The 24,302-nt window shown below is 52.3% G+C and overlaps 3 protein-coding genes across 4 annotated transcripts; all 3 read left to right on the top strand.

The window, feature by feature from the left end:
- The first annotated feature begins 70 nt into the window (after positions 1 to 70).
- dmgdh (dimethylglycine dehydrogenase) lies at positions 71 to 8,371 on the top strand. Its single transcript, XM_052051772.1, has 16 exons — positions 71 to 362; positions 966 to 1,134; positions 1,360 to 1,458; positions 2,047 to 2,211; positions 2,449 to 2,653; positions 4,065 to 4,313; positions 4,757 to 4,955; positions 5,024 to 5,193; positions 5,328 to 5,481; positions 5,550 to 5,715; positions 5,784 to 5,914; positions 6,176 to 6,393; positions 6,660 to 6,817; positions 6,894 to 6,953; positions 7,321 to 7,455; positions 7,856 to 8,371. Exons 1-16 carry the CDS (start codon positions 238 to 240, stop codon positions 8,066 to 8,068), a joined length of 2,616 nt encoding a protein of 871 aa, XP_051907732.1. The 5' UTR covers positions 71 to 237; the 3' UTR covers positions 8,069 to 8,371.
- Positions 8,372 to 8,646: 275 nt separating this feature from the next.
- arsb (arylsulfatase B) lies at positions 8,647 to 19,502 on the top strand. 2 transcript variants are annotated; one of them, XM_052051780.1, is made up of 8 exons: positions 8,647 to 9,166; positions 9,820 to 10,006; positions 10,114 to 10,304; positions 10,508 to 10,715; positions 10,919 to 11,162; positions 11,939 to 12,009; positions 12,600 to 12,722; positions 19,386 to 19,502. In XM_052051780.1, the coding sequence occupies exons 1-8, from the start codon at positions 8,915 to 8,917 to the stop codon at positions 19,400 to 19,402; spliced, it is 1,293 nt and encodes a 430-aa protein (XP_051907740.1). In that variant the 5' UTR covers positions 8,647 to 8,914; the 3' UTR covers positions 19,403 to 19,502. The 2 variants fall into 2 exon arrangements, with proteins under 2 accessions (XP_051907740.1, XP_051907739.1); XM_052051779.1 differs by lacking the exon at positions 19,386 to 19,502 and adding an exon at positions 13,083 to 14,165.
- Positions 19,503 to 23,005: 3,503 nt separating this feature from the next.
- lhfpl2a (LHFPL tetraspan subfamily member 2a) lies at positions 23,006 to 24,290 on the top strand. The gene is made up of 2 exons (XM_052051791.1): positions 23,006 to 23,438; positions 23,832 to 24,290. Exons 1-2 carry the CDS (start codon positions 23,006 to 23,008, stop codon positions 24,086 to 24,088), a joined length of 690 nt encoding a protein of 229 aa, XP_051907751.1. The 3' UTR covers positions 24,089 to 24,290.
- Positions 24,291 to 24,302: the final 12 nt, after the last annotated feature.

The following is a 24,302-nucleotide window of genomic DNA, read 5'->3' on the forward strand; positions in this document are numbered from 1 at the left end:
TTCAAAAAAGGAAAATCCTATATGCAGAATCGTAAAGTGGCGTGTGTGTGTGTGTGTGTGAGTGACCTACATTGGAGAGGCCTGCGGGGGAGAGTTCAAGTTACGTCCTCAGACGCCCGACGACCCTGCAGGGGCGGGTCCAAAGGCCAAATGGGAGAGCCAGCGAAGCATTTATAACTCCACCGTCAACTTCTCCAGTCTGTGGCTTTTTTTTTTTTTTTTTTTTGTAGGGGAGTCATGTCTGCTCGCATGTCGAAGCTGCTCACGGTGCACCTACGCTCCAGGAGGCATTTCTGTCCACTTCCCCCGCTTCAGCCTTCGCGGACGTTCCGCTGCACGGCAAAAAAACGAGATGAGCAAAGGTGAGACGGACCACCGGCTGACTTACTTGTTTTTTTGGGTTTTTTTGCAAGCACACACACACAAACTGCATTGAAAATGAAGACAAATGGTGATGGACAGCAAAGAATGCACGCAAAGGTATTTCAGTGCTCGGCTGCGACCAGCAGAGGCGCCGTTGATTTATTCTTTGCTTGGGTTTTTTAGAAGAAGAACAAAACACTTGGACCTGAAGCAGCGCTATACACAGCGCTTTCATACTAATACGAAATCATATATTTGCTGATATATTTTTTTTTAGGCGTTATCTGAACATTTGTTTTTTTTTAAATGAATAATCACGAGAAAAAAAAGCTAAAATATGTTTCTGTAACTTACCTCACAATTAAATGTCACTTTTCCAAACTTTGTCAACACGTAGTGATATTTGATCATGGGACAACCCCCCCCCCCCCCCAAAAAATAATAACTTGGCGTGCAAGGATGTTAACTTTGCTTTAATTGCCGTGCCACGCTTGCAACGATCACTGAAAGTTCAACATGGCAATCGTAGCAAAGGAGTCCGCGAGCCGCTCACCCCCGTGAAACAAGTTTGGCGCGCCACATGTCTTTCCCCATGCCGCCAGCGACCCGTCTTCCGCCTTGGGCAAGCGATGGAAGGAGACGGCCGAGACGGTGGTCATCGGTGGGGGCTGCGTGGGCACCAGCGTGGCCTACCACTTGGCCAAAAGCGGCATGAAGGACGTGGTGCTGCTGGAGAAGTCGGAGCTGACCGCCGGATCCACTTGGCACGCGGTACTGGGCCTCCCCTTTTGCTTTGCTTTATTTTGGGGAAAAAGGACTTTTATGTTCCACGTTGGGTGTTCCAACCTTGCGACCCAGCGGTGCGCTGCCACGTTGAACTTGCGCGTCTGCCGTTTAGAAAACGGTGTCTTATTGCCTTTGTTGCACGCTTCAGGTTATCAGGCACAGCGAGGGTCCCCAGACTGAGAGTGTGATTTGTGTTTTTCGCCATCCTAGGCTGGATTGACCACCTATTACCATCCGGGCATCAACCTCAAGAAAGTCCACTATGACAGCATTAAACTGTACGAGCGGCTGGAATCCGAGACCGGACAGGTGAGCTCCCCGAGTCTCGGTCGGTCCGTCCGAAGATGCTCAGCGCTGGCGCTAGGCAAAAGTTGAGTTGAGGCAACCGGATTGTTCAAAGACGTTTCGACGGCAATTGTCTGCTGCGTGAATGCGCGTTTCGAAAAGCAACTGATCCTTCACCAGCTCGTCGCTGACCTCTTTTCTCATTGAGTGAGTTAATCATTGGTGGAGAGATGTTTGGACTTGACTGCAAAAACCTTTGTGGAGTGTGGCTTCCTTCAAGCCGGTGGTCCTCTCCCCGTCAAGAAAGGAAAGTCAAGTTCCTTCTTTTGCGATGGCCTCCCATTTATTCGTGCGGCGCTCGCTCGGTCTGGCCGTCCCTCGGACAGAAAATATTGTCTCACTCATTGGGCAGCTGACGGCTTCATGGCGTGGATTCCTTAGAGGACACGACTACAAAAGACAAAGGGGGGCGGGGTCGTTAGACGGATCATTTTGAACTGGCCGTGAAAGGCGATGAAATGGCAAGAAGAGTCCGGTTGCTTCCATTCAACCTTTGGCGAGCTCGATGACTTGAGAGTTCACGCGGACAAATTCTGGTCTGGGCGTGAGCAGGCGGTGGGCTTCCACCAGCCGGGCAGCGTGCGCATCGCCTCGACGGCCGCCCGCGTGGACGAGATGAGGTACCAGATGACCCGCACCCACTGGCACGTGACGGAGCAGTACATGATCGGGCCCGACAAGGTCCAGGAGCTCTTCCCTCTGCTCAACATGGACAAGGTAGAGTCCGACCGTGAGTCAGCGAGATGTATCCCGTCAAGGCTTTGACCCGATGGCCCGTGAACTCGGAATACGAGGATTGCTAATTGTGCCTCGTGGGACGAACGTAGACCGAACCTGACTGTGCTAACGTGAAATCGAAAGCAACCTTCCTAGACTTGACCACCCTTCCCCTAACTCTCCTAACCCTGACCCGTCCTTGTTGGGCCTTTTATGGTCGGCGTCCACCTTTTTTAGGTCTTGGCCGGTCTGTACACGCCGGGAGACGGCCACATCGACCCTTACTCTTTGACCATGGCGCTGGCTGCGGGCGCTCGCATGTACGGCGCTCAGATCTACAACCCGGCCCCGGTCACGGGCCTCGTACCCACGGCCGGCGGCAAATGGGACGTACGCACGCCTCACGGAACCATCCGGGCCGACCGCGTCGTCAATGCCACAGGTTTGAAAAGACTGAAATGAAGCATGTAAAGGTTTGGTCCAATTAGGTTCACCTGTGACGGTGATGCTGCGGTGCATTTTAGGCTCATCCTGAAATGTCACCTGGAAGCCCCGTAAGCCCAAGTCGTGTACTCTGCAAAAGCTTTACTCGGCGTCGGAAGTTTGAGTCGACCCAATTTCAGGCAGCATTCCGTCAAAAAAAAGTCTTATCTAACTCTTGACTTTTGTACCCGACGGACCGCTCACTGCTGGGTGAGTTCAGGGAAAACTAACGCCAACCGGGTGCCGGCGGTTTTCACAAGGGATTTTGTTGGCATGCTTGTTTTTCAGCAGCCATTCTCTGGAACCTACTGGCCAGCACGTTGTCCAATAATTAACATCGGAGTAAACTGTCAAAACCGGCCTAGATTACAAGCGTGGCTAGGCCGAGGTAGAAAAGCAGCACAAATCTCCGATGATGGAACGCCGTAGCGGCCGCATGGATCTGCTAAAATGAGATGACATTTTGTGGCACGAATCGGAGGGGTTAGGAGGTCGCTTCCTTGATAAATGCTTGGGTCAAAACCAAGGGCCACATCGTCGCCGGTCTTAACCGCACTGTGGATCCGCTTCCTCCTAAAACCGAGTGAGAATGAGCTTGACAGCGCCATCAGGGCAAGGCGAGATAGTTCAAAGCAAAGATCTAAAAAGTAGTTGAGGAAAAGGACAAAAAGTCAAGTCGTTGGCATCGGAGCTCAGATGAGTCAATGAGTCCTCCGCTATGTGACCCGATAAGATCGGTTTCAATAGATTTGCCTGGTATGCGACGGCCACGACAAATATAAATAACTTCAGCAACTGGCCTGGAATGGACAGCTGCTTGGTGGACACGGTCGAGTACATTTTATTGACTCGGTGCTCCAGCGTTCAGGTGGCGAGTACACGCGAACCTTGGACTTTAGCCATACTTTTGAATGACGTCACACAACGGCGACACGTGACCCGGAGATATTTTTCACGCATTGAGCAAGTGTGGGCGTCGGTGGAAGTAAATCTGAAGCAATGACACGGTGACTATTTGTGGAAACAAAGACAAAGAAATAGGAAAAGGACAGTTTGAAATAGACTTCATCGTTTCCCTAAGCTAGTAAGCTAGTAACAAAAATGGCTTTGTTAGTTGAAGATAACAAGGGACACTTTACCGACAAAACAGATCTTACTTCAGTTCATTTGATCGAGAAATGAAAAACTTGTTGGTGCTGAGAACCTTCACCAACTGTCGCCACGAATGGGGAAGACGGTATCGCGCAGGTTTCCGTGACATTGCGTTTCTGACGTCCTCTTCGCCTACTTCAAGTCGAGTGGACCGGTGTTGAAACTCACGATGAGCATGAGTATGCCAGTTAAAGCCCCGTCCACGTCTGCGGTTTCAGGTTTCTGGGCCCGCGAGGTGGGAAAGTTGATCGGTTTTGAGCATCCGACCATTCCGGTGCATCACCAGTACGTGGTGACCGCCACCGTGCCAGAGGTCAAGGCCCTGAAGAAGGAGCTGGCCGTCATCCGAGACCTGGAGGGCTCGTACTACCTGCGGCAGGAAAGGGACGGCCTTCTCTTCGGGCCCTACGAAAAGATGGAGAAGATGGTCCTGCAAGACTCTTGGCTTCGAGACGGCGTACCCCCGGGTCTGTGCGTTCGCAGGAAACCTTTGTCTTCTTACGCTTATCCAGGTCGTGGCTACGGTCCGAGCGGGGAGGCCTGGACCTCCCCAGCTCTGGTCCAGGGTTACGGAATTTTGCAAAGTTGGAAATTGACATGTAATGAAGGGGAATCCGTGGGAATAAACCGTGAGAAACCAGAAATGGACAAAATCTCAAAGTCTCCTAATGGGGAACTTAAGGATAGTTTGGATTTGACGCCGAGGCATCCCCTGCGAGACCGAGTAGCTCCATCGTGTCCTCCCCGTCGTCTCCTCAGCCCTCCTTTAGTTAATTGTCCATGAACTCATTCACTCCCAAAGACGTTTTTAAACGTCTTTTCAAACTCGGTCCGGAATCGGTTGGTACCGAATGAGTGAACAGGCCGGGGGGGGTTGCAAGTCATGAAAGATTCTGTCGCGCCGCTCCAGGTTTCGGCAAGGAGCTGTTTGAGTCGGACCTGGACCGGATCATGGAGCACGTGGAAATGGCCATGGAGATGGTCCCCGTGCTGAAGAAAGCCGACATCATCAATATCGTGTCCGGCCCGATCACGTACACCCCCGACCTACTGCCCATGCTCGGACCGCATCAAGGAGTTCGCAACTACTGGACGGCCATCGGATTCGGGTACGGTCGCGTGGGACGGCGGTTCGGCGGCCACGGCGACGCCCGTTCCCACTGCCTCGTGTGCTCAGGTATGGCGTGATCCACGCTGGCGGCGTTGGCAAATTCCTCAGCGAATGGATTAGAAACGGCGAGCCTCCGTACGACCTGATCGAATGTGACCCCAACCGCTACGGAAGCTGGGTGGACGTACCCTTCCTGTGCGCCAAAGCCCGGGAGTCCTACGGCTTCAATAACGTGGGTAAGAACCATCGATCGGCTTTGACTTTTTGTCACCCGGAAGAACGTGGCCGATTGTGTTGACGCGGTGAGGAATCCGGTTCGGTGCTGACCAGAGAACCAAATGACGCGGGCCTCAACTCCTTGCCTCCCTAGTCGGCTACCCCAAGGAGGAGCGCTTTGCGGGGCGGCCGACCTACCGCAAGAGCGGCGTTTATGATCTTCTCCAGGACAAATCGTCCATGGGCTTCCATGCTGGCTGGGAGCAGCCTCACTGGTTTTACAAACCGGGAGACGACACCGGATACAAGTAAGGTGGCCACGGATCCGGGAGCCCGGACCAGTTGAGCGCTGATTTTTCTCGGCTTCCCTGGCCAGGCCCAGCTTCAGGCGCACCAACTGGTTCGAACCCGTCGGCAGAGAGTGCAAGCTGGTCATGGAGAAGGTGGGCGTGATAGACCTGAGCCCTTTTGGCAAATTCCTTGTCAAAGGGAAGGACTCTCACAAGTTGCTGGACCGCTTGTTTGCTAACACCATGCCCAAGGTGAGAGCCCTCGTCCAACCGCGGCGGTCGGGCCCAAGGGCCCGGGCCTCACGCTCTCGCGCTTTCAGGTGGGCCAGACCAACATCAGCCACATGTTGACGCCCACCGGGAGAGTCTACGCTGAAGTCACCGTTACCCAGGTGGCGCCGGGAGAGTTTTTGCTCATCACCGGTTCGGGATCGGAGCTCCACGACCTTAGGTGAAAACGATACCGTGCCGAGAAGACGTCTCTTGCCGTTGCCACATTGTTGGCGGCGTGAAACGGGCAAAACATGGAGTGTGGACAAATGAATTCATACGAGAGAACACCGATTGGAACGCTTTGGCGACGAACTCCGCTACAATGCTCGAAACCCAAAACGTTGCGGCAGCTGCTAGCGCAGCCCCGCCTTTGGCTGCAAGCAGCAGCCCGTAAATCAGGGGCTTCATTTCAACCCCCCCACCCCCCTTTGTCCAACAGGTGGATTGAGACAGAAGCGGCTGTCGGCAGCTACGACGTTGACATCTCCAACGTGACGGAAGAAATCGGCGTGCTGGGGGTGGCCGGACCCAACTCCCGCAAGGTCCTTCAAAAGCTCACCCAGGAGGACATGAGCCATCCGGCCTTTAAATTTCTCCAGTGCAAGTCCATCCAGTTGGCCGGTGTTGTGCTCCGAGCCATCAGGATCTCCTACACGGGTACGTGGCCCGGGCCATTTTCTCTTGTCGTATTGTCTTGATGTTATTTTCTGTTTTGTTGCTTTCACGTGTCCAGAAACCTTCTTTTTTTTTGGGGGGGGGGAGATTTGAAAAAATGTCTACCTATATTACTATAGATCCTTTTTATGAAAACCTGGTGTGCAAGAAAAAAAAACAAGGGCTGTATGTTTTTTTGGGGGGGTGGGGGGGGGTTTCCTATGTTGTTGTGCATTGTTGTTGACCTCTCCGGTGCACGTGGCGCTCAGGCGAACTGGGATGGGAGCTGTACATGGACCAGAGGGACATGGCGGCAGTTTATCAGGCCATCATGGATGCGGGAAGAGAAGACGGCATCGACAACTTTGGCACCTATGCCATGGCCTCCCTCAGGCTGGAGAAGGGCTTCAGAGGCTGGGGAGCCGAGGTACAAAGACTGACGCGCGCCCAACCCTTTTCAAATGCTTTTTTTTTTTTTATCATTCCATTGCTCGTCTCTCTAGATGAACTGTGACACCAACCCACTGGAGGCGGGCTTAGATTACTTCATCAAACTCAACAAGGTAACACTGGGTAACCTTCGCTTGGTTAACTAGCTGCTCCGCGAGCTCGCGACTCTTCTACCTTCATCTTTGCGTTAGCAATTTGCCGCCTCTGCCGGCGTTCCTCAGTCCATCATGTGTCATGCAACTTGTGATTGACATGCTAACAAAGCTAGCCATTCCGCTAGCGACTCTTCTGCCGCTGTCATCATCGTGTGTCTTCCTGCTTCTGTCCGTTTGTTAGCCGAGCCGGCGCACAGTTGCTGAACTGAACTTTAATCCCTGATACAAAAAGACGAGATTACATATTTTGAAAAAATGGGGTTCCCTGTCACTACACTTTGAATCACAACACCCAATATTATATATATTTTTTGTGGGGTTACAGCCCGCCGACTTCATCGGCAAGGCGGCGCTTCAGGAGATAAAAGCCAAGGGCCTGAAGAGGAAGCTGTCATACCTTGCAGTGGAGACGCAGGACGTTGACCCCGAGGGCAACGAGACGGTGTGGCTCGACGGAAAGGTTAGCCGCCGCCACTGTCAGCGACTGATCGGGTTGCAAAATCCCCAATGTTTTCAAAGTTAGAGACTCCCCATGAGAAGAAACTCCAATTCAAAGAGTTGTTGATCTGCGTATGCTGGATGAGCAATCTGTTTTGCGTAGAGGCCCGCTTATGACAACATTTAGATCGATTTACAGAGGATAACATCGCTTTGAGGAAGGGGACAGAAGACCCTTGCTTGCACCATTCTCCAACTACAGATTTCACATTTTCACATAAATTCCCATGAAAAAAGTCCCCCAAATTTTCATGAAAATTCACCAAAAAGTTTCTACCCAATTTGCGATCCGAGCCGCTCCCTCCCACGTCCCCACCCCGCACCCGCCCCATCATCTCGCTCACTCGCTTCTACTCATTCAGGTGGTGGGCAACACCACATCGGGGGCCTACAGCTATAGCGCCCACCACAGCCTGGCGTTTGCCTATCTGCCCGTGGAGCTGTCCTCGGTCGGCCACAAGGTGGAGGTGGAGCTGCTGGGGAAGAAGTACCCGGCCGCCGTCATCCAGGAGCCCTTGGTGCTCACCGAGCCCACGCGGACCCGCCTGCACAACAAAGCCACGAGCAAAGCATGACAACATCGCCACATGCCGACAAGGGATCACGTGACGCGGACACAAAGAAGTTTGCTTTCTCGATCTAGGACAAACTTGAACCGCAATGTCATTTTCTAATTCCATGGTTTACATTTTGTTTGGTACAATCAGAGAAATAATGTCATTGTCATTTTAGTGAGTGACAGAATTAACATTTGTACAGTTTTGATAATCAATGTATTTTTAATTATGTGTAACGGAGTGATATATGCAGAACCCGTCACATATGCAATAAATATACTGTACGATATTACCTTGATAAATAAAGTATATAGAATTCGCTATTGTCTGGATATCAGCACCGATTACTGTTTTATGTTATTATTTAGAAGACCTTTCAGTCAGATTTTTCAAGACATTCCTACTATATTAGTAAAGCCATGCAACATAGTGGTTGTATTTAGTTCAACTACATCTTATCAAGTGAAAGTATCACATTCTTATTTCATTCCGTGATCTCAACAAAAAAATAAAAATAATCATAATAGTGATGGTGGCGAACACGAACATTAACGCCATTTCCGTTTTGCGAGGGACCACTTCCTGATTCGTCACGTGACCCGGGGGACATTCCTTCCCGTCACCTGATTGGCTGCTGAGTCGACAGCAGCGTTTTCAAGAGTCGTGGAGAAAATGAGCGAGGGTTAAGTGGCTTGAGTGGCTTCCCCTTTTCACAGCAAAATGTGCCGATTAGTTCAGAGGAATTTTACGAAAAATTTACATCCGCATATGTTTGTGCGGCCCTGAACCGTTCAAACCACAAGGCGGTCTTCCCGCTTCACTTTGTGTTGTGACAGCCACTTCCGCCACAGTTGATAGGAGATAATGGCCGTGAAGCTTCCTTTCTTCGCCTTGTTGTTGACCGTCGGTTGCCGCGCAGCGTCGGGCTCCGAGCAGCCGCACATCGTGTTCATTCTGGCGGACGACTTGGGCTGGTACGACGTGGGCTACCACGGCTCGGAGATCAACACACCTCACCTGGACAAGCTGTCGGCCGCGGGGGTCCGCTTGGAAAACTACTACGTCCAGCCGCTTTGCACCCCGTCCAGGAATCAGCTCATGACCGGCCGCTACCAGGTGAGACACCCGAACGATACCGCACTGCACCCGGCATCGTCACACACCGGTGTACCCGGAACCCAGTGAGTACTTTGGGGCCTTAATAATAATAACAATAATAATGGGGATTAATTGTTAGAATTATAATGACGACGGTGTGTTGTATTTTTTTCAGGTGCTGTTTGTCGTCAGAATTTTAGTACTGTTTCGGGAACTGCTAACAATACTAATTGTAGTATTGTTTCTAGTACTGATAATAATAATAAGTACTGCTTCTCGTATTGCCTGTCTGTGATCAATTTCGCTGGACGTTCTTTTTTTAATACTTGTTTTTGAATGTCTTGTAATTACTATTGGCTGCTGTCACTTGAAGGAATTTTGGGAAGCTACTTTTTGTTTTTGAATGTCGGTTTAGTTTGTGAATGCTTTCCCTTTGATTGTGTGCAGCACATTGACTTGTGACTTTTGAATAGATTTTGCCATTTGAATAACCCTGATCACATTTTGGGGCACCCAAGTCTGATTCACATTATGTTGAGTGTATCTGCGAAAACCGAATCAGCGCCGTCGCCTGCAGACGGTGAAATAAGAAGCGGCTTCGGCGCGGCCACCGTCGTTCGCCCCCGGGTTGGTCTTTTTTCACCAGCATGTTGCGCGTTTGACGTCGGCAGATCCACACGGGCATGCAGCACCAGATCATTTGGCCGTGTCAGCCGTACTGCGTGCCGCTGGACGAGACGCTGCTGCCCGAGCTGTTGTCCGAGGCGGGCTACGCCACGCACATGGTGGGCAAGTGGCACCTGGGCATGTACAAAAAGGACTGCCTGCCCACGCGCCGCGGCTTCCACTCCTTCTTTGGTTTGTACGCGCCACGCGTTCCCCTCGCGTCATCGTGCCAGGCGACAGTTTTGCAGCCTCCTTCTTCCCTTCAGATATCTAACGCCGCTTTTTGATCTGTTCCCCAGGCTACCTGACCGGCAGCGAGGACTACTACACTCACATCCGCTGTAGCCCCATCGCTGCCCTCAACTCGAGCCGCTGCGCTTTGGACCTGCGGGACGAGGAAGCGGCCGCACCGGGATACAAAGGCGCTTATTCCACTGAGCTGTTCAGCCAGAGGGCCGTCCGGATCATCGCCAAACACGACCCCAAAAAGGTGAGCGCACCCTTTACCTAAATGCTAATCAGAGCAACATCTAAATAACAACAGCAAGAGTACATTCAGTTTATATCAAGATAAGGTTAAAAAATTATTGGTGACCAGTCACACACACACCCGAAACGTGTTTGTCTTTTTTTTTTTTTTGGAAACGCCATGACTCTTCTTGTAATATCAAGACTTTTGTGCTTTTGTTTCAGCCTCTCTTCCTCTACGTGGCGCTGCAGGCCGTGCATTCACCCCTGCAGGTGCCCGAGCACTACGTGGCGCCCTACGCCTTCATCCGCGACAAGAATCGCCGGGCGTACGCCGGCATGGTGGCGGCCATGGACGAGGCGGTGGGCAACATCAGCCTGGCCTTGCGCCAGGCCGGACTTTGGGCCAACACTGTCCTGGTCTTCTCCACAGGTACGCCAATTCATGGATAAGAAATTCTGATTATATAGTCCAAAAAACCTTTTCTGAAATAAATTACCTTGTGAACTTAATTGATTAACTTTTGTGGAATGACACCCTTTAAAAAAAAAAAGTTAAAGCAAAGCAAAATGCCCCCACCCTCTTAAAAAAAACTTCTTGCTCTGAATTGTGACACGGTTCGGTCCCTTGGACAGATAACGGCGGCCAGACGCTCGAAGGGGGCAGCAACTGGCCGCTGCGAGGCAGGAAGTGGTCGCTATGGGAGGGAGGAGTCCGCGGGGTGGGATTCGTGTCTGGCCCGCTCCTCCAGCGGCCGGCCAGCGCCAGCCGGGAGCTCGTCCACGTCTCCGATTGGTTGCCCACGCTGGTGGGACTGGCGGGGGGTCGCCTCAATGCCACCAAGCCTCTGGATGGATTCGACGTTTGGAACACGATCAGGTGACGGATGCTTGATGATCACCACTCTTATCAATTTTACATGAGACGACTTTACCAAATATTTGCTCGCTGTTTAATAGTCGTTGTAGTATCTAGTCATGTGTGTCCGTCATCAATCACAAGCTGCTTGTAACAGTTAAAAGATGTGCCATGGTCATGAGCTTCCGCTTTGATACGCTGCGGTCTCGTCCAAAAGAGAAGCAACACTGCCCTCTGTTGGCCATTTATCATGTTGACTACATTTGATGCTCTTTATTATAATACAGATTCATTTATGGCTTGTAAGAAATATATGGGAGGGGAGGACCTTGGAATAAAACACGTAAAATTGCAATCACTGTATTGAGGGGGGGGGGTCGCCATTTGATTTTTCTTCCAAATCATTCAGCCCTCATTTGGTTGATGCAAGAAGGCCCAACATCGGACATTCCGCGCGACTGCGCGTTTGTCTTTACTTCGCGACGGCAGGGTCCGCTTTGACGAGCGCTTCCTCTTGCTCGCTGTCTAATTGTGGACGCGGCGGAGGAGGAGGTGAAACCGAAGGTCACCATACCACAAAGTGCTCCCTTGCGTCCCGGCGCTGCGCTCCCATTGGCCGACGCGCATCGGCCGCCCGCCGCTTCTTTCTAATTGGCCGCAGAGCGCGAAAGCAGGCGGACGGCGGGGAGTTATTTGTGTTATCAGACGCTGCGGTCACCGCACATGACGGGTGGGTGTGCTGTTTTTGATTTACACACCCTGTGTGTGTGTTTAACACACCTTTGTTTATATTCCAGCAAAGGCTTTGCCTCGCCCAGACTGGAGCTGCTGCACAACATTGACCCAATGTACAACGATGTCGCCCCGTGTAAGTCGATGACGCACAAGCGCCACACTCGTCCCCCTCGCAAACACGAGAGTTGCTGACAGTTCAGCCTCGGCTCCACTTTTTCTTTGTGTCAGTGAGATGGTCTTGGTAGTTGTGTCGGGCCCTCGGGAACACTGCGAAGGTGGAAAGTGCAGAGTACGGTGTCAAAAGGGGAATCACTCAACGACACTTAAATGTGAGCTTCTTGACAGTCGATCCCCCACCTGTGAGTTTGGTGGACCGGGCTCTGTGATTGTAGGGCCTCTTCCAAGAAACGGATCTCGTGACTGCTTTGTTCTCTTCAATAAATCGTCATTCTTAGCTCTCTTTTTTTTTCATGCAAGTCTAAAACACGCTCCTAGTGAAATCCCAAATGATTTTCCCCATTGGAAATTATGTCAACAGAAATCACCTGTTGCAGGGTTATCACAACATCATGAAACCAAAGTTTGAGGTCATATTCATATGCAGAAAGTGTGTGTGTGTGTGTGTGGGGGGGGGGGGGGGCGAAGGGAATATGTTCCAGACCCGCCCTTGCATTTGATGTAGATCAGCGAGACCACACACTGAGTCTCTCGGTCTGCATGCAGGTCCCGGCTCGAAGCGTCTGCGAGCGTTCGATGGCGACAGAGGAGTCTTCCGGTCCGGCTTCAACGTGTCCGTCCACGCCGCCATCAGATCCTCAAACTGGAAGCTGCTGACGGGATACCCAGGTGAGCGCTACGTGGGTCGGGCGCAAAAGCCATCCACAAAAAAAAGACGGTGGCAGAGTTAATCACCACAAAAAATACATTTCTCCTCCTATATGGAATACAATGGAAAAAAAAGTGCAGCTCCAAAAACGCAAACGAGAGCTCATCTTTTCATGCCAAAGACAATGAAAAAAACATTTATTTCATGCAAAAATGCCACAAAACAGTGTTACTCGGTGTTGGAGCCTATCTTGCGAAAAAAACGCGGTTTGTCCAATAATGCGACAAAGCTAAACCCGGCGATGGTCCTCCTCAATCCTTTGAGGCAAAGAAATCCAAAGAAAAAGCCAAGCCCACAATGAATCCTTTGGTGCGGCCCAGGTTGCGACGTTTGGTTCCCGCGACCCGGCCAAAACGGGTCCTCTCCGGGGGCCTCGGAGCCCCTGAAGCCCGTGATGCTGTTCGACGTGCTCAAGGACCCCGAGGAGAGGAACGAGGTGTCGGCCCTTTACCCCGCCGTGGTCGAGCGCCTCCTGGGCCGCCTGAGCCACCACCAGCAAAGCGCCCTCCCCGTCCACTTCCCCGACGAGGACCCGCGCTGCGACCCGGGCCCCGCTGGAGCCTGGGGACCCTGGGCCTAAGATGGTCAGAGGGATGGCGATTGACACCCACTTCTTAGACATTTTTCCGGGACATATTTGCAATCTCATGTATGTATCATCAGAGCTGCATTGCACTGTTGCCAAAGCGCTATTTGTGGTCAGCGGGTGAGGAATTTGGCTTGGAGTTCTACTTGCAAACCAGGAATTTGTTGGAGAATCTCATTTTCCTTGGGCGTTTTGAACTTTGACCCCTTGGCGCTTGACCTCTCCAAATAAGACGCTCCTCCCCCCAAGCTCTCATGCAGGGCCAGCGACCTTTGAACTGTCACGCCAATAGGAGAAGACCAACAAAAATCTTTTAAGAAGCCAGTCCAGAAGAGAGAAATTCTGCCCTCCAGATCATCTCCGCCTTGGCAAAAAAAACAAACAAACCCATACTTGATTTGGTTGAGTGGGCCACAAGATGATTTTGGAGCCCTTTAGAATGTCAGCTATTCACTCAGCTGTTAGCCTCCCTGATCAAAAGGTTCAGACACGGATTGAAACAGAGATGGCTGCCTCACAGAGCCGGATGACAACAGGGATATTGCTTTAGATATTCAAGTCATCCTTCTGGAGAGCTTAAAGGAAATGTGCTTACGTACAAAATGGAATATAGCATGGAAAGAGAATGGTATATTCGTAGGATTGTTTCAATTGTTATATATTTTTTCAATCATCACCTTTATTTGTCATGATTTCAGATATATTTTTTAATCGTTTGCAAAATGAACTATATTATAACTACTATTTGTATTATTGTAAATAGTGGTATATATTTTTTAATCTGTCAATTTTTAAATAAAATCGAATCATAAAAGAATTTGTTTCGAACCACAATCACGTTTGCTGGTGCCCTGTTTGGCGAATTGGCCACGCTGAGATTCGAACCGAAGAACTATGAGACAGATGTGGCAACCTTGCTGCTGTTCATAGTGTTTGTGTCTATTTCATATTACAGTATTGTTACTACACTTTGGGGAAAAAAATAACTGTTTATTTTTTTTTTTTACTTCGATCGTCTTCCTCGCAAATCGCGGCTGTTGGCATCCTGATTGGCTACTTACGCGGCGGCTTGCTTTTGATTGGTTCTTACCGGTAGCGCTCTTTACTTGGTGACTAATCATCAATCAATTTACATTATTTTTTAAAATATATATTTTTTTCAACACATGAATATTTTACATTATTATTATATATTCTTCTAATTTCATCGAAGCGGTTTGCCATAATGAGGAACGCGAGCGTTGTCCTGATTGGCTCGTTCCACGGCGGCTGGCTTTGGATTTGTTGTTACCGGTTGCCCGTCTGTGATTGGTGACTCTCCGCCATGTTGATCACGCCCACCGAGGCAGCGGTTCGCCACCGCCTGGGCTGGCCCACTTGGTGGACCTTGGCGACGGCCATTCATTATTCTGCGGTCCGCCGGAGGACGTGGAACCAAAAAGAGCAGAAGGCAGCAGACTCGAGGGAAAGGGAAAGGGAAAGTTTGCACGGTTCTCATCTCACGCCTAAAAAGCGGGGGAAACGTCCAGCCACTTTGACAAAGGGAGTCATCACCTATCGTCGTGTGGGAGTTTTAAAAAAGCTTCCCTCAGCAGCATCCTCAGATTCACGTAAGTTCAGAGATATTTCGTCTTCCTTCGCTACTAAAGCACCTTTTCGTACGTGTCCCCCAATTTTTTCCTACTTTCCACTTCGGAGCCCAACCGGGATACTCGCCTGGTCGCAGTCGAGCTGACAGACACTTTTTTTCGGCTCGGAGCTCCTCTGATGTGGCGTCCATCCAGCTCATCTTTGTTGTCTGCTTGAAATACTGTAGTTCCATGTCGAAATGCCCGTTAAGACTCAGGGACGAACAAGCTTATTTGAGTGAACATAAATTGGATTGAATTGAACGATGAATTGTGCTGAATCTGCTACTTGGTTTAAAAAACATGACGTCACAAATTGTGAAAATATATCTTTTCTACTTGTGTAGCATATATTGTATAGTACACCCGTCGAAACCCCTCTCGCTCTCTCTCTACATATGTATATATGCATATTTGATTGGAAAGCGCCCTATTTGATACAATTTTCTTGGTGAAATACATATTCGGTTATTATTATTTCAGCTGAAATTACTATTTAAGGTCGATAGTGGATCGATACCAATCGGTGCTAGCTGGTTTCACGGCTGGTGAAATGTTGACACTGGTGTGAGCTCGCGAGGACGTACAGTACAAACAGATGAGTTTTGGGTTAGCCTTAGTGAGGACTCCAAATTGTCCATAAAGCAAAGCGTGAATGATCTCGCTGGGATCGGCTCTGAGGTTAAGCATGAATATGGATGGATAGTTTCCTGCCAAATAATGGATGTACACGATGAAGAATCAATATTCTTGGATGTTCATGCTCGATACAAGGGATAGGCAAGCGTAATCGTTTGATCGTTCGCAAGCCCAGTTTTGAGCCCAATATCGCATTGCTCAAGTGTCACGTAGGCCTTGACTGACGTGCCGACTTCTTGAAGGGGCAAGATAAGCGGAAGCCATGGCGCTACTACCGGTTGAAGATGAATTTTTGATAGTTGAGTAGGCTCATGAATTAGCTAGTCGGCTAAGTTTATGGGTGAATTCGTTTTGACGGCGAGCTAGTAAAAGAAGGAGTATCTGGCTGAATTAGTTGCGCGAGTCTGCCCAGTGAGTTAATAAATTAGTTGTTAGATAGCTGACCGCATTAGTGCGTTTAGCTAGTTGAATACATTTGTGAGTTCACTACCTTTGTGACTGCTGTTGAAAGTGTGTTGACGAAGCACTTTGGTGTCCGGTGTCGGGCAGTAAAGGGAAAAACAGGCCCATGCCTGGAATCTGTTTGTGTGGAACAAGGGATGTCTTTCCCGTGTAAAATAAGAAAAAGTCACTGACGTATGGCCACCTGTGAATTCTGTTGTTTGGGGAGGGCTGAAGTTTCACACTGGATGCATCTTTGCACGGTTACGGTTATTAACCTGTGTGACAATGCTTGTGTTTTGTGCTGGTGCACGGTGTCCCTCATGGTTCCGTGTTAGGGCACCTTTCAAAGGCACCCCAACCCCCCCCCAAAAAAATCCAGGGTTCATTTATCCCTTCCCCGCGGAACACCGCTCCCCTTCTTTGAAGCCACAAAAAAGTGCTGCGCTGTAATTCTTGGCAGGCGTATGGCACAGATGCATGGAGGAAAGCTGCGTTACGAAACTTTCAAAGTGCGGAAAAAGCTGACCGTCCCGTCGTCACGCGTGCACTTGGACAGAAATTAGAGAGCGTCGCTTGTGGCAGAGAAACGACAACCTCGCGCACGTGGCCCACATGGCGAGCCTTTCATGCGCTTCAGAAGTTGTCCACGCTTTGGTCTTCACTCATAAATCCTGAAATCCTTCTCAGAGGCATTTTGGAAGCTATAGAAAAGACGCACAAAAAAAACAATTTTCCCCTTGCGAAGAAGTCATTTTCTCGTAATGTGACTCCTCTTGGAAATGTGCACCTTTTTTTCTCAAAATGAACATTCCAAGAGTATATATTTTTAATGGTAAAACTTGGGCTTTCTTCTAAATACCATGAATAACTCGGGCAGATTTCAATTTGTATTTGTGTGTGTGTGTGTAAAAGTACAGCCTTATACTCGTTCTAATAAAAACTTTGTGGTGAGCCCCCCCCCCCCCCCCCTTATAAGATGACATCCCAACTCTGCTAATTTAGTTTTTCTTTCTTTTCAATGTTGCCTTCTTCCGCCTTGACATAAAACAGCTGTTTTTTTTGTTCCAGTCGATTGTTACTTTGGGCTCGATGGCGTCATCCATCTACGTTTTTCCGACTTTGAGATGTAGGACAAGCTTCCAAACGGGACACACACGAAAACAGGTCACGTCCGTGTGAAATGTGACAAAGTGCAGCGGAGAGCCTTTGACGTTCCCACGTGGCTTCCTGCCACAAATTACATCTCTATTAAAAAATGTTGTTTTTTTTTTAAACTATTGAACCCCCCACCATCCCCCCCAAAAAAAGACTGTTATGGAAAGAGCCCCTCCATAAGGTTGCAAGCTGGCATGAGGGCGCCGTGGCCGTTTCCACGTGGGCTTCCTGTCCTACTTCTTCTGCCAAACAGCTGATTTGGGAGTTGACGCTCTGCCGTGAAACGTTTTTGCCGGGGCAGTCATGCGCTCTTGATTAGATTAGGCGGCTCTCTTTGGCGGTGGTGCTGGGGGAGGCGGGGGAGGGGGTCCTCCTTGCAGCCCCTGGGATTTCCGGGGTGGGGTCCTGGCTCAAAACGAGGCACTCCCTCGAAAAGAAAAAAATATGTGTGGGGGGGGGGGGGGGGGAATGGTGGTGTTGATTCTTCTTCTCGTGCAGTTTGCCGATGTGGCGTCGTCATCATCTCCGCGGCCGCCATCACGTGCGAATATTGTTGATCAAAGCGCTTCCCGCCGTACGCAGCTGCATGCTAATGTTTGATGCTTAGGCGGGCCCGGGTCACGGGATCGCCTCGCAGCTGCGTGAGCCTCAAATCAACACCCAAAAGCCAACCACTCAAATCAAGGGTTTTCTTCTTCTTCAAAATGGGATTTCTTTTTTTTTTCGTAATCACATTTGGACCTGAAATCGTCTTGTCCCATTGAAATGAATGGCAATGCTATTAATCCGTTCCACTCCACCCCGCCATAAAACTATTTCTTCAGTAAGAACAATAGCTCCTTAAAAAAAGAGTGTATTTTTTCAAAACATCCCGCGGCTACAATTGATGAATGGTAAGAATGAAACCGTTAGTGCACGTGCGTCGACTGTGCGTGCGTGGCGTAAAAGTTAATTTGGTGTCGCGTTCCCGTAGCGCGGAGCTGGCTAATGGCCTGAGCAGCTGTGCTTTGATTTGTAGTGTGATGACTCCGTCGGTGACTCGCGGGCCGACTCGGGATAACGTTACGCCACCCGCGGGACCTCGCGCCGTCGCACAAAGCTAGCGTCATGTGTCGGCCCAAGTGTTCTTTTCTGAAATTGTCTTTTTTTTTTTCACACACCAAAATCGAATTGAAACTCGCCGCTTCTTTCACAAGGGCGAGACCAAATGCACACTTGAGAGCATTTGGCAAAAAAAGTCGCTATTTTCGAAACGGCAAATGCTCGATGCTGTCAGTTTTTTTTAAGCTAAAAAACCGCCCCGGCTCTTGAGCAAAGGGGCAGATGCATTGATTCGCGTGACGCTGGCGTGGTGTCCCGCTGTTGTTACTGCCTCAAATTCTCAAGCGGCAAGTTTTAAAAAACTGAAGCGTGTTTTTACCAGCAGGGGCTGGGGGAGGGTTGATTTGGTCCCTTCTCGTTTTACACGTCGTCAGCATTTATCCCAGCCGCTAACAATACGTTCTTATCCCAACAGTCCAACTCCCCCCCCCCCCCTCATTGCATCACATCTTCACAAGTTTTCCTTCAATTTGTTCCCCTCTCGTAATCTGCCTTTTTTAGTTTTAACTTCTTCGAAATAGTCCATTTAGCTTTTTGCTCATGGCACGTGCCCCCCCCCCACCCCCTGAAACGACTTTTGTCAGGCTTGTGGATCGAAAGCCCCGACGCTTTCAAAGTGAGTCGGCCTATGCAGGACGGTGCCGACCACCAAAACAAGACGCGAGGGACGAATAGCTCGGAGATAAAAGCGCGAGGCTTTTTCCTTTGACGATTAAGTGCGGCCTTCCAGGGTCAGACATCTGTGATCCATCTCCCGGGGGCAGGCGTCTGGAGTCGCCCCCCCAGCACCCCCGCACCCCCTCAGAATCTGCCGCCGCCCTCCCGAGTCGGGTTTGTGCGCCGAGCAGGCCTTGGAAAGCGGAGTCTGTTGATGCCTTGTTGCTTTGGAGCCGTTTCTTTCGTACGCTCCGGTCAAAGTTCGCCGTAAAAGTAAAGCGCCGCGCCGCGTAGCGCGCATCCCGACCTGAAGTCACAGCGCTTGCTTTTTGACGCTAGCTAGTTGAACGCGCAAAAGCTGACGTTCCTTCCCTGCGGAATGTGTGATGGTGTCTTTTTGTCTGTCCTTGCAGAGGACGACCTGCCTTGATGAGCGCCTCCCGACCGTCCCCGAGAGTTGCATTTTCAGAGCGCGGTCACGCCCCGTGAAAATCTCGTCCGGAGTCTCCGCCTTCCGCTCCGCGCCGTCCCGAGATAAGTACGTAGCCGCCGGCCGTCGCGGTCCTTCCGAGCTCGTCGGAAACATTTGGTCCCGGCTTTCCCGAGGAGCAGATTTCCCGCTTTGCTTGCTTTTGGCCTTTTGGGCCCTCTTTTGGTTGTCGCCGCCCCCCCCTTCGTGGCCCCCGTCAATCGTCGGCAAAGTGCGACGCTTCCAGCGGATGGCGCCTCGTCCCCTTTGGACTTGACACAATACGCTCGCCTTCCATATTTGGCTCCCGGAGGCAAAGCGGCGTCTTCCACCGACTCTGGAAATTGCTGCAGCTTGAAGAAGGAAGTTGCACGTGTGTGTGTGAGGGGGGGGGGGGGCTTTGGCCCTTTGTATGTTTTTCCAATATGGGGAAAAAACAATGGCATGGCCAACAGACGGCGGGGACCACCTGTGAAGGTCATTTTGTGTGCCCCCCCCACCCCTGCCATAACAAACACGCTGATCATTTGTCACGTCCGTGCGGCAAAATACTTGATGTGGCGGCCGCCCGTTTCCTGTTAGCGCTCGCTTGTTTTTCGGCTTCTGTCGCGTTTGGGTTGGGCACCGATGGCGCTCTTCTCAAAACGTGCCGAGAATTTCGCCGCACGTTTGCCGACAGTCGGGCCCGTCCAATTTGAGCGTCCTTGCCGAAAATGGCCACGTGGCCCGTTGCATCGAAAGTAGTTGGCACTCTTTTGGGAGTGGGGGGGGCGATAGGTGAAAATATGTCTGAGTGATCATCCCAAGCTCCGCACGCCCCCCCAGTGCTGTTCGGATAAAAGCCGCTTGAGAATTCTGGCTCGGTCTCGTTTGTGGGAATCTCAACAGGTCGGCGCCCGGGGGGGGGGGGGAGTGGGAGCTCATCCCCAGCGCAAAGACGGTGGGAACAATGCTTATCCCCCCAAATACCTTCCACCCTGAGCTCTGCCGACTTCCCGATTTCCTGCGTCTGGCCTGGAAAACACAAGTGCCCCCCCCCTCCCGATTCTCCGTTTATGGATCCTGGGGCTGTTTTGGGGGGCAAAGGTGGGGCTGGAAGCGGTTAAACATAATGGATGCAGTGTCGAGGCTGACCCCCCCACCCCCGCGAAACCCCCTGGGGGGGGGGGGGGGGGTTGCCGTAAAACCAGGATGGGGCGTCGGAAGTTGATGCTTTGTGTGTTTGTTTTCAGGGCCGGACGGGTCAACGTTTTCAAACTTGGATGACTCGCCTTTGGGGCGGGAAGGCAGCACTGTGTTGCGCCATACGTTTGGAGTCAAAAGATTTTGGGTTTTTCAGTTGGCACAATGCGCACTCCTCAAATGGAGCCGCCGGAAGTGTCTGGGCCCCCGCGGCCCCCGCAGGTGCGTGGTCTGTTGACCGCAACTATTCTTCTCTTGCGCTCTTTCCCACGGTTTCCTTTGGACGGCGCCGTTGGGATTTCCTTACCTTCAACACATCCGCATGTGGATTTGTGGCGTCCCCCTCCCGCCCACCGCCCCCGCCCCTCAGAAGAGACTCCCGCACCGTAGCCGCCTGCAACCTCAACTATGTCGAAAGTATTCCCAGAAGTTGTAAAGGTGGACCAAAGACATTTGGAGCTCCTCAGTTTGATCCTGGAAGAGCTGTCAAATGCGCGTTTGGGGGGGATGGGGGGGGCTGAACGTTTAGAAAAAATGGCGTTGGTGTCCTCGTACGATTGTGCAAGGGAGATATTCTTGGTCCCACCGCGTGGCGTGTTGCTTTGGCGAGCGGGCGTGGTGGGCGCTCTTTGACGTGATTGTTTGCATATTTGGCGTGTGCCTCCCACGTGCTCGTCGGGGCCTCTTGGCGGCGTCCAGATGGTGCAGGCGCCACTTGCCCGCCCCCCAGCGGATCTTTTTTTTTCTTTTTTTTATAGTTCTGGAGCGCAGCCGTCAGCTCTCGGGCCCTTTGGCCCCGGCGCGTTTGTTGCGGCTCTTTCGGCCCGTCGCCTGGCAACCCGCGGTCGGCTTTTATGTGGCTCGTATTGGATTTGATTATTTCTTTCCCTCCGCTGGAAAACTCTCGCCGGGTTCCTTCCAGCGCCAAACGTTCCGTCCTCCATCCGTATCTTTTTTCACCGGCTTGCCCCTCCGGCGGCCCGCCGGCCACGAGGTCACGCGCGCGCCAGCGGATGCAATAGCGGCGCGCGTCGGGACGGCCTCCCCGAGGGGCTTTGCCATGCGGATGAGCTCATCCGCCTTTGATCGCGAGCGCTCGTCGCCGGGCGGGGGCCGCGTGACGGGATGTTGCTCTTGGCCCGTCGCCGAGCGCTGACGAAAAGCCCGGCGAGACAAAAGAAGGGAGATCCGGCGGCTTGGCTTGTTGTTTTAACCCAGATTGGCCGACCCCCCCCACCCCCTGCCAGAGGAGCCCATCGGAAGAGGGAGGCGGGAGGGCCAAAAGGGGCAAAACGCTTCACGGTGGCCTCGTGCCGGGGAGCCTTGGCTTTTTCTTTTGAATTTGGGGACTGTGATTCATTTTTTTTTTTTTTGCAGGACAGGCGGCGGCGCGGTGCAGCCGACGTCATGCGCCGATCAAAACACGGTCGCAGATGTGCTGAAGCGTTCGGAAAGATTGGCCCGCTTGCCGCTGGAAAAGCTGACTCGGCCGTCCCGCTCCCGTTTCACCCGCGTGCGATATTTTCTCGGGCTGCCGACGAGGCCGGTCGGGATCGATGGGCCCACCAAAATGCGCCCGCGAGCGACTCGTCCCGTTGTCGGGATGTCTGCCGTCACCCCCAGTTGCTTTTTTCATCGTCGTTACCGTGGCGATGGCAGATGTCGAGGAAGGGCTCCCCGGCGGGAACACCAGCCTCCCATCGCCTCCCTTTGATCCTTTCACGTGGGCTTTTCCAGTGGCGCGTTTAAAAGCCCCCACCTTGAGATTCAATTTTGACATCTCAGCGGCGGCCGCGCGGAACCGAGCCGTAACCCGAAAGCTCCTTTGTGGGCGCCTTTTGCGTCCAAATGACGCCGACGCGGAAATGCACATGAAATGGCCGTGGAATAAAAAGTCACTCGCCTCCATTTGTTTTTCTCATCCGGCAGGCGTGTGGCGGGCGAGCCGGCTCACGGGGGGGCGCCGCCGCAAGAGGATGTAGAGGTGGAAAGCGCCGCCAAAGTGCCTGCCAGGAGGGGACCGGCCGCGCCGAGATAAGCGCAAGTTTATCTCCACCAGGAAGTGCAAAGTCCCGAGTCCCAGAAGGACTCAAAGAAGGGAGCGCATGTGTGGGACAAGGAAGCGACGGGCTGAGAGGAGAAGTCCGCGTGCGACTCGGCTCGAGGACTGAAAGTCAAGAAGTCAACGAAGAAGGAAGAACCCGAGCCAGGACCTCGAGAACCGAATGCCTAACGCGGGACTGAAAGAAGGACTCGGAAAGTGGAGCTGAAAGAAGGAGAAGAACAGAAGTGGGCCAATTGCGCCGACTCGGAGCGACTGCCACAACAGCCCGAAAGAAAGCCCCCCCCCTGGCCCCGGCCCCTCCCCCGGCGAGTCTGAGCATGTGCCACGTGATCGTGACGTGCCGCTCCATGCTGTGGACGCTGCTGAGCATCGCGGCGGCGTTGGGCCAGCTCATGGCCTTCATGAGCAGCGACTGGCTGGTGGGCTTCCCGCGCACGCCCGAGCACCACCGCCACGGCCCCCCCTCGGCCGGCCAGGCCTACCGGCCCACGCTGGGCATCTACGGGCGCTGCGTCAAGCTGCCGCACCTGCAGCACGGCGCCGGCGGCGGGGGCGGCGTCCTGTGCGGCCCCTACGCCGGCGGCTTCGGGGAGATCGCCAGCGGGTTCTGGCAGGCCACGTCCATCTTCCTGGCGGCCGGCATCCTGCTGCTGTGCGCCGTGGCCTTCATCTCCGTCTTCACCGTCTGCTTCCAGAGCATCATGAAGAAGAGCATCTTCAACGTCTGCGGGCTGCTGCAAGGCATCGCCGGTGAGACGAAACGCTTTGTCCAGTGTTCTTTCATTCAGGCCTTGTCCGAGTGTGCGTCTAGCCCACCAAAGGCGTCCCTTCCGTGCTCCGGCGCGTCACATGTCAAGCAACATGTGGAAGGAATTTCTGACCTACTTTTCATTTCCTCCCCCCGCCCGCCTTCCGCACAAAGAGAAACAAAGCCGCAGAAAGGCACCGTGAAAAGCCCCCAACCCCGAGTCCCTAACGCTCGATAACGAACCCGAAGCCCCGAATCCTCGCTCCTAAAACTAGTCCCTAACCTTGAACCTGAACACAAGCCCCTAGACCCCAGCCCCCAACTGTTCAATTGTTGGGAATAGTCCGAGCGGTCCTCCCAAGGACTGACGCGTCCCTTTTCCTTTTCCTCCTCAGGCCTGTTCCTGATCCTGGGCCTGATGCTGTACCCGGCCGGCTGGGGCTCGGACAAGGCCCGCCTGTACTGCGGCGCGGAGGCGGCGCCGTACCGGGCCGGCCTGTGCTCCATGGGCTGGGCCTTCTACACGGCCGCCGGCGCCACGGCCCTCACCTTCCTGTGCGCCGTCTTCTCGGCGCAGGCCGAGATCGCCACGTCCAGCGACAAGGTGCAGGAGGAGATCGAGGAGGGCAAGAGCCTCATCTGCCTGCTGTGAAGGATGCCCGCGCCAGAGACTGCCTTGCGCTGTAAATACCCGCACAGAACGCCGGCGTCCTCTCGCCCCCCCCCAAACCCCATCAAAACAGAGGTCCACAAATAAACCAAGTCGGAACACTTTCATGGAAAAGAACCACTCGAGAATTCTTCAAAGAATTTTATGTGATGTGGAAACAATAAATATCCCAACGTGACCGTCATGTCATTGTCCG

The sequence above is a fragment of the Hippocampus zosterae genome, chromosome 18, assembly GCF_025434085.1.
Source record: "Hippocampus zosterae strain Florida chromosome 18, ASM2543408v3, whole genome shotgun sequence".
NCBI classification, from domain to species: domain Eukaryota; kingdom Metazoa; phylum Chordata; class Actinopteri; order Syngnathiformes; family Syngnathidae; genus Hippocampus; species Hippocampus zosterae.